The sequence below is a fragment of the Dermacentor andersoni genome, chromosome 8 (assembly GCF_023375885.2).
Source record: "Dermacentor andersoni chromosome 8, qqDerAnde1_hic_scaffold, whole genome shotgun sequence".
Lineage (NCBI taxonomy): Eukaryota > Metazoa > Arthropoda > Arachnida > Ixodida > Ixodidae > Dermacentor > Dermacentor andersoni.
The window spans coordinates 37,584,981-37,593,954 of NC_092821.1; the positions used below are offsets into that span (position 1 = coordinate 37,584,981).

The window sequence follows — 8,974 nt, forward strand, 5'->3', positions numbered from 1 at the left end:
GCACTCATAACGAAAGCTTTTAAGCAGGCCATAAGCTTGCCAAAAGCACCAGTACTCAGAGATGAATGCAGCTCGGCATGCATAGCACCTTAGAAGAATTGATTGAAGCGCAACAGATAACTCAGTTGGAAAGACTAGCCAGCACCCCGACTGGAAGAAGTGTACTTAATAAATTACGAATAAGTTACCTTAACCAGCAAGGACCCAAGGTTTCGTTGGCAAGAGAGATAAGGAGCAGAATTCTAATCATAAGTTTACCCAAAAATATGTACTAGCAATTTAATCAGGGCAGGAGCTAAATCTCTACTCAAACCCTATGGCAATAATGAGGAAGCGCTATTCTTCGATGCCGCGGAGTATTAAAATCACCAAGCGTTAGCAGCAGTAGCAAAAAAATGCAAAGCAAGAAAGCGTCCACACGTGCTCAATCAAAACCACGGCATATGAGGTTGCGGAGGAGGTTCCCATCACTCTGGCTGTCGCTTCTTGCAAATATAGATACATTATTAGCGACTCTCAATCGGCTATAAGGAATTACGGCAGAGGATGGATATGAGTTGCAGTTGCAGGAATTCTAAACAGTAAAGCGAAACTCATATGATCTCAGGAATTTCACGGCAAGCAAATCTGCTGGTTTAAAACGCAGACTCCTAATTTACTCATTTACCCCCACCCCAAGCCTTAACGAACTGCCCATTGTGTTCGCGAGGATTTATTAACCGCACCCGATTAGGCGGCGGGGGGCTTTAACCGAGTTGGAGCTAGAACGGAAGGATGGGGATAGACTCTTCTCATTTGGTCACCTTACTCAATTTTATAGAAAGTCGACGTGTATATATCCACATCCTAGCCCAAAATTGGATAGGTCTCATGCGGTTGGCTGGAGAGAGAGAAAGAGAAAGAGATTTATTCGAACCATCGAGGTGGTTGAGTTTGAGGTCGAGTGGGTGGTGTCCTCATTCCAGGACTCCACTGGCCATGGCTGCTCGACGTACTTGCTGGACGAGAGCTTGTTGTCCCGCCAGGGTATCGCCGGTCAGCTGTACCTCCCACCGCTCAAATGACGTGCTAGGCGTCTTTAAGTGTTGAGGTTTGCCCCCGCACCCCCACGAGATGTGAAAGAGTGTAGGGCGTGTGTCGCCGCACCAGGGGCAGATGCCGCGATATGTATGTGGGAACATTTTACTGTATCTGCGTAGGTTTGGAAATGTGTTTGTCTGAATAAGTCGGAGAGCTACGGCATCTTCAGTGCTGAGCTTTCTGTGAGGCGGAGGATAAATCCTGCGGTTGAGTCGCTGGATCTCGTGGCGGTCGCAGTAATTGGCTGGAGGAGCCTTCAGTGCTGAGCTTTCTGTGAGGCGAAGGATAAATCCTGCGGTTCAGTCGCTGGATCTCGAGTCGGTCGCAGTAATTGGCTGGAGGAGCCTTCAGTGCTGAGCTTTCTGTGAGGCGAAGGATAAATCCTGCGGTTCAGTCGCTGGATCTCGAGTCGGTCGCAGTAATTGGCTGGAGGAGCCTTCAGTGCTGAGCTTTCTGTGAGGCGAAGGATAAATCCTGCGGTTCAGTCGCTGGATCTCGAGTCGGTCGCAGTAATTGGCTGGAGGAGCCTTCAGTGCTGAGCTTTCTGTGAGGCGAAGGATAAATCCTGCGGTTCAGTCGCTGGATCTCGAGTCGGTCGCAGTAATTGGCTGGAGGAGCCTTCAGTGCTGAGCTTTCTGTGAGGCGAAGGATAAATCCTGCGGTTCAGTCGCTGGATCTCGAGTCGGTCGCAGTAATTAGCTGGAGGAGCCTTCAGTGCTGAGCTTTCTGTGAGGCGAAGGATAAATCCTGCGGTTGAGTCGCTGGATATCGAGTCGGTCGCAGTAATTGGCTGGAGGAGCCTTCAGTGCTGAGCTTTCTGTGAGGCGAAGGATAAATCCTGCGGTTCAGTCGCTGGATCTCGAGTCGGTCGCAGTAATTGGCTGGAGGAGCCTTCAGTGCTGAGCTTTCTGTGAGGCGGAGGATAAATCCTGCGGCTGAGTCGCTGGATCTCGTGTCGGTCGCAGTAATTGGCTGGAGGAGCCTTCAGTGCTGAGCTTTCTGTGAGGCGAAGGATAAATCCTGCGGTTCAGTCGCTGGATCTCGAGTTGGTCGCAGTAATTGGCTGGAGGAGCCTTCAGTGCTGAGCTTTCTGTGAGGCGGAGGATAAATCCTGCGGTTGAGTCGCTGGATCTCGTGTCGGTCGCAGTAATTGGCTGGAGGAGCCTTCAGTGCTGAGTTTTCTGTGAGGCGAAGGATAAATCCTGCGGTTCAGTCGCTGGATCTCGAGTCGGTCGCAGTAATTGGCTGGAGGAGCCTTCGAAATAGAACTTACAGGAGCCCGGTACAACTTAACCGCATATTTCCGGTATTATAGTCTGATGCCAAATGTAAATTATGTGATGATAGAGGAGCCATCCCAGAGCATACACTCTGGGATAGTGAAATAGTTCAGAAGGGAATAGCAGTCTCCCCAGATGAACAGAGGCGCGGCGGAGAGCCGCACTGACTAGGTCAGATCTTAAGGACCAACTTTTGCCCATCCAGCAAACCCGGAAAGCTACCGAGAGATAGGGTCTTTCTGCTACCCCCGACATGGCCTAGACCCAGGCCATCAATTTGCAGGATATTTAATACAGTTGTCACAAACACACCATTATTGCAGAAGGCGTGGAAATGTAAGCGATCTCCTCTTTAATAATGACCGAACAACGTTATAAGGTCGTTATATGGTTGTCTGGTGCCGCTTGTGTCATGTCCTAAAGGTAGATATCGGACGATGTGACATATGCGCTGTAGGTCTTTGTTGACTTCACTTAAAGGGCAGGACTCGGCGTCCTGCACTTTTCTCTGTGGAGCACCGATAATACCGTGACACCTGCCCCTTCAATCACGTGTCGCATGGCTAGGAAAACTTGGTAGAGACGATCGATGTCTGTAAGATGCGCATTGTTTGTAAGAAGTCTTTTTTTTTTCATAGAGCCTAAAAAGCTCACTCGAAATATGCCTTTACAGATTATATCCCCACTCAGGCAAGTATCACCTCCAAGAAAAATCGAAATAATTCATTCACTAAACAAACCATATAAATCTAAGACCTCCTTGATTGCTAACTCTACGGCAGATGTTAATAACAAAATGAAGAAGGAAGTTAGTAAAAAAAGTCTTGCTCAATGTTTATGCTTTTCTTAATGGTCATGCAGACTGAACTCGCTCGCGTCCAATTACTTTTTTCTTGATATGTGATTGTGCACGCAGCGTCGCGAAGCGCGGCTCTAGGTCTACCAAAGGCCAAAATTCTGTTCCTTTTGGGAACAGAATCTAGCAATTAAGTTTTTTTGTCCTTATCTTTAGTAGAGAGTCAATGAACAAAAGCGATATCAGAGGAAGTCGCGGGACATCAGATTTTCCCGCCAACTGTCTCCAATACCGCAACACATTCCTCGCTCTTAGTACAGAATATACGCCTTCTTTTGTAGTTGTTAATGCTATAGTACTGCTGGAGATCGGATACCTTCAGGAGAAGGGAACAGTTTTCAGAGCTTTGTTTCCTGCCACAAGTGAGGCCTTTTCACTGTGCAGCTTGTCCACGAGATCATTCAGAAACTTTATACAGAACTCAATGCTGTCCACGGGCTTCTTTAGCTCTTGCACGTCAATTCCAGAGGTCTTCGTGTTAACTATAATCTTGTCAACAATGCCATCATTCATGCGATCAGATTCAATAAAATGTCTTGACTACAGTTCATCAATTCTCTTAGTGAGCTCCGCACAAGTAGGCATATCCAGCAGCACTCAACTATAAAAAAACAAAACACTAAAGACTTAATGCCTGGACACAAGTAGCGCAAGAACAGTTTGTGGCGGGAGTAAGAGCAACAGAATAAAAAAGAAAATGCCAGATGCTGTCTGAACCAACCTGCACAACCAGAAAGAAATGCGGGAGGTTGCGCACGAACTGCTGCTGCTGACAAGAATGGTCGACATAAATTACAACGTTGGCCTTGTTCTTTCACCAGTGCAGTAGCAATAGACATCTGTTGAGTTTGCGTCTGTATCAAGGCAGACATTATTAGGTATGAATAAATTCCTTTTTTCAATTTTCTGGCGTAAATCTTAAGTACGATGTAGCAAAAATACAATGTAACACCTTTAGATGCGAGTTCGTGATGCGAACAATATTATTGAAGTTCTCCGTTACAATAACGTGAACTTCTAAAGCATGAAATGACGCTCAAAATTTGTGTATTTCTAAGGAAAGCGGAAGGCTGGAGCACACTTACCAACACACATAGAGCACGGCGTTCTAAATCACGGAAGCGAGTGATTTCACTAATACTCATCTTCAGCTCAATGGCTAAGCCGAAATTACTCTCTCTCTGCTTGGTGGAGCTTGTGCGAAGAGACGTAGCATGTTTCCTCAGCAAACCGGAAATTGCAGGTTTCATTCTAATCACAACCTAATGTAATAGTTGTTATTGTGTCTCCAATGTGACCCATCTGAGGCGCCCACATCCAGGCACCTTAGTGCACCATCATATCGCTGAGTCACTGGACTTGGAGGCCATGATATTCCCTGATATTCTCCTGAGTGCTTCGCTTGATGAGCAGTTGTATTGAAATAGCGCAGAAATCACAATACGTGTTCAGATGGAATAGAAGCACATATCAGCTGCAATAACCGAGCGACACAGGTTGATGTACTTAGCTTGTCTGAGCCAAAGGTTATGGGCAACTAGGAGAACGTAGACCAAGCTGCGGTACAGACTAGTCACGTTATGTTGAACTGGTTGTTGCCCTTTTGTAGCTTCGAGCAGAGCTCCCACATCAGACGAAGCTATGTAAAACTGGCCATGAATCGAATGCTGTAACATTTTGATACCATTCGACGACTGGAGTCGGCAGCAAGGGAGAGCGTATAAGTTGTGGACTTTCCTCCTTCTATTTCAACATCAAGTTAAAACACAAAACATGGTGAATGTCAATCGATCATAATCTGTAAAAAGTGCAGTGCGGGCGCCTTTCTGTCCCTTGTAAACAATAAGTTAGAGAACGTCTGGAAGTTCTATGCGTATCACATGGGTAAACTTAGCGTCACTTACACCAAGAGCTCTTGCGCCTACTGAGTGTCTCTTTGGCAACGCGCTGCTATCTGAGAAGAAATGTCCTTTAGAATTGATGGCCCTGGCAATCGATTAGAAAGTAGCGAAACGTATATGTGCTATCTTAAGCATGGTTTTCAAGACGACCGTGTCGTATGTAAAAATAGATTTAAAGCTAAACTTTATTCCAAATGAAGTAAATAATTGCAACCTCAATAACGAATCGATCATCACGAGACCGGACAACAGAGCGTCGCATTACACGCGAGAAGAAGAAAAAAAATTCACGCACAAACTGCAGTGAGTGTGCATAAGTATTGTACCAATTGTTTTATCTTGCCCTTATCACCATAATCAGCGACTCAAAGACCGCCATATTCAACTTTGCACGTGGAATTATGGCTCCAACCACGCTACGAGTACTCCCCGTCCCCCTACTCTCCGCCAAAAGGCGAGATAGTAAAGAACCCAACCTAATGCCCATGTTGCCCATTCTTGCCCATGTTAAAGTAAGTTCAGCAGAAAAATCAATCAATCAATAAATCAATCAATCAAACAAACAATCAATCTGTTTATTTCCGTCTTTCGTGTACACGATATAAAGAAAATATCTGAGAAGAGAAAAGCTACTTTGTTGCAGCTTGACTGGGCATTTGCCACCCGTACAGCAGCAGATACACGTGCAGAAAAAGAGCACACAGAGTTTTTTTTTATTTTTATAGCTTCACAGGAAGAAGAGGAAGACGACTGCGTAAGAGCCGCGCTTCTCATCGGCTCCTGCTTTTATGCCAATTAACGCAGTGTTAATTTGCAGTTACCGCAATATAATTGGTACCAAAGTGTGCGCGAAGGTGCGGGGCGTCGACCAGCACCAGTTTTGACCAAGCGGTACGTGATTCTCTCGATTTACGAGGACTTTTTCTGTTGCGGTGCGGACTTTTCGCCAAGCCTAACGTAGGCCTCCCACGAGTACGGCCACCGGTGGCGACGGGCCCGGCCGCTAGGGCTGACTCGGCGACGAGTACGACCAAGATGGCGTCCGAAATGGAAGTGGCCACGTCAATGGGAGACAACATGGCGTCAGCACCGAGCATCGGCAGTCTCGGCGGGCGCACGTGCATTGAAGTTCAAGGAGAGGACATTACACCGGAAGAAGCCGAAGGCTGGTCGGCCTCCGGCAAGCGCATCAAGCAGATCATGGCCGGCAACGAAAACGGTGAGTCCGCCGCCATTACTCGCCAGTCTAGACCCAAGACTAGGGCCAGCTTTGCTAAGAGAATTGCAGCCTCGGTAACGAAAGCGGCGAGGATGCCGACAGACATGCCGAAAGAAGACACCAAGATAGTCATGAGGCCACGTGGAGGTTTCAACGTAGCGAGAACTGAGGTTTCAATAAATATGTCGGCCGTCATGACGGCGGCTCGAGTAACGAAGGAAGAAGGCAAAGCAGACACCATCTGCACGAACGCGCAGCAAAACGTCATCGTGGTCAGCACCCCGGACGAGAGGCGTGCCACGCTACACGCTAAGGTCAAAGCCCTTAACATAGGAGGCAGGACATACGAAGTCAGCGCTTACCGAATGGCACCGGACGGCACGGTCAAGGGAGTCATCCGAGGCATAGCCGTAGACGACTCTCCAGAGGAGGTAGCCGAAAACATCGTGAACGCGTACAACCCCCTAGCGGTGGAGGCGCATAGAATCGGCAATACAACCACGGTGATAGTACTCTTCGCAGGACAGAAAGTACCTAACTACGTCAAGTATGGCTCGATATTAGTCAGGTGCGGGCTTTACCGCAAGCACTTTGACGTGTGCAGGCAATGTGGCAAGGTCGGCCATAGAAGAGACGTATGCCCGAATCCCAACACCAGAGTGTGCTTCGGCTGCGGAATCGTGAACCCCAGCGAGGATCACAAACACGAATGCAAGCCCAAGTGCAAGCTCTGCGGGGGACAGCATCCTACGGGCGAGAGAGAATGCAAAAACAAGTACAAGATGCCGTACGTGGTCAAAGAACGGCAATGGGAACGCAAGATGGAAGCCATGCAGCAACAACCGGATCCGGAAAGCTTTCCGCCGCTGCGAGCGCCGTCTGCCGAGAGACCCCGCGGGGAATCGAGGCAGCGCGACAGCAGCCGCAAGAGGGACAACAGCAAGGGAGGCAGGAGCGCCAGCCGCCACAGACCGTCGCAGTCGAGGGAGAGAGTCGCCTGGGCCGCTGCAGTCAAGGCAAACATGGCAGAGAAGAGACAACCACCAGCGCAAAACGCCGCGAAGAAGATCCAAGAAGAGAACGGGGTGGTAAAAGCCCTGAGAGACGAGAACGAGATGCTAAAGCGGAGAATCGCCCAACAGGACGCAACCATCAAGGAAATCAACGAGAAGCTAATGACATTAAATGGGTTGCAGCAACAGCAGCAGCTACTGCCGAAGCCCGCACAAGAGAGGAAACAAGAAGAGATAACCGAGGACGAACCAGAGGTCGAGGTGGACCCGAGAGCCACGAAAGAGGCGGGACCGACCCCCATGAGGAGAGCCATAGAGGGCGCCAAGGAACGAAAGATAATGGAGAGAATCGAAAAACACGACGACAGACTCGACCGTCTTGAGGCGACCAGCAAGGTAACCAACGAACGCCTCACTACACTCGCGCAAACAGTTCAGCAGATGACAACGAACATACAGAGCACGATCCAGAACATGATGGCGCAGATGCAAGCACAGCTGCAGACGCAGATAAAAGCACAAATACAAGGTATGGAAGCACAGATCATCGCCAAACTGCAGCCATCATGGACGGGACAGCACGTACAGCAGCATCCACACCGCCAGTGAGAGACCTCTTGGTCTGGCACTGGAACTGCAACGGCTTTACCGGCAAGAGAGCGGTGCTGCAGCAACACTTGCAGCAACTAACGAGGAAACCAGACGTCATAATGATTCAAGAAACACACAGCAAAGAGACGCCGAGACTTCCTGGCTACCAGTCACACGACAGCCCGCCGAGCAAAAGGGACACGTCCAAGGGCAAGGGCAGAGGGGTCTGCACCTTCGTTAGGAAAGGGATCACCTTCATGGAACACGAAATGATCGGCAGAAGCGCCATCGAACACTACACGGTGGAAGTAATCACGGGCAAGAGGAGGAAGGAGAGCACTTTCCTTGTGAAGGTCTACAGCAATCCGTCCCACGGACAACAGAAATTCAAGGCACTCTTCCACAAAGCGAGTTCAGTCGCGGGGAGCAATATGCTCGTAGTGTGCGAAGACTTTAACGCTCCGAGCCAAGACTGGGGCTACCACAGAACGACGGTCAAGGGGAGAGAGCTCATGCAAGACGCCACCGACGTGGGACTGAACATAATCACGGATCCGGCCTTTCCCACCAGGATCGGCACATCGGTTACGAGAGACACCACTCCGGACCTTACCTTCGTCAAAACCGACGGAGGATCGAGAGAAGGAAAATGGAGAAACACGGGCCAAGAGCTGGGCAGCGATCACTACATCGTGGAGGTCGTCGTACCGCTCGAAGGCCGAGGCAACAGCGGCATAAGGAAGCATCGCATTACGGATTGGGACGCCTTTCGAAAGGCGCTACCCGCGGTGCAACTGGACATTACGGACATCGAGCAATGGGCGGCCAACGTCGTTGAGACGATGGAAGGAGCCACCATAGAGCTGGAGACGGACGAACGGATAGATAAGATGGACAGTGGGCTGGCCCACCTGATAGAAGCCAAGCAGTCCATAAAGGCGAGATGGCAGAAGCGACGAACCAACCGAAGTCTAAGGAAGAAAATCGCCGAGCCCAACAGGCAGATCGAGGTCCACTGCAGGGTGCTATGCACC

The 8,974-nt window shown here is 49.3% G+C and overlaps 1 protein-coding gene across 1 annotated transcript; it reads left to right on the plus strand.

The window, feature by feature from the left end:
* The first annotated feature begins 6,140 nt into the window (after positions 1-6,140).
* Positions 6,141-7,958, plus strand: LOC126526494 (uncharacterized). Its single transcript, XM_050174415.3, has one exon. The coding sequence runs from the start codon at positions 6,153-6,155 to the stop codon at positions 7,956-7,958; it is 1,806 nt and encodes a 601-aa protein (XP_050030372.1). The 5' UTR covers positions 6,141-6,152.
* The last annotated feature ends 1,016 nt before the right edge of the window (positions 7,959-8,974 follow it).

Excerpts from the sequence above, each read along its gene's own strand:
- LOC126526494 (XM_050174415.3), top strand. The coding sequence starts at position 6,153 with ATGGCGTCCGAAATGGAAGTGGCCACGTCAATGGGAGACAACATGGCG.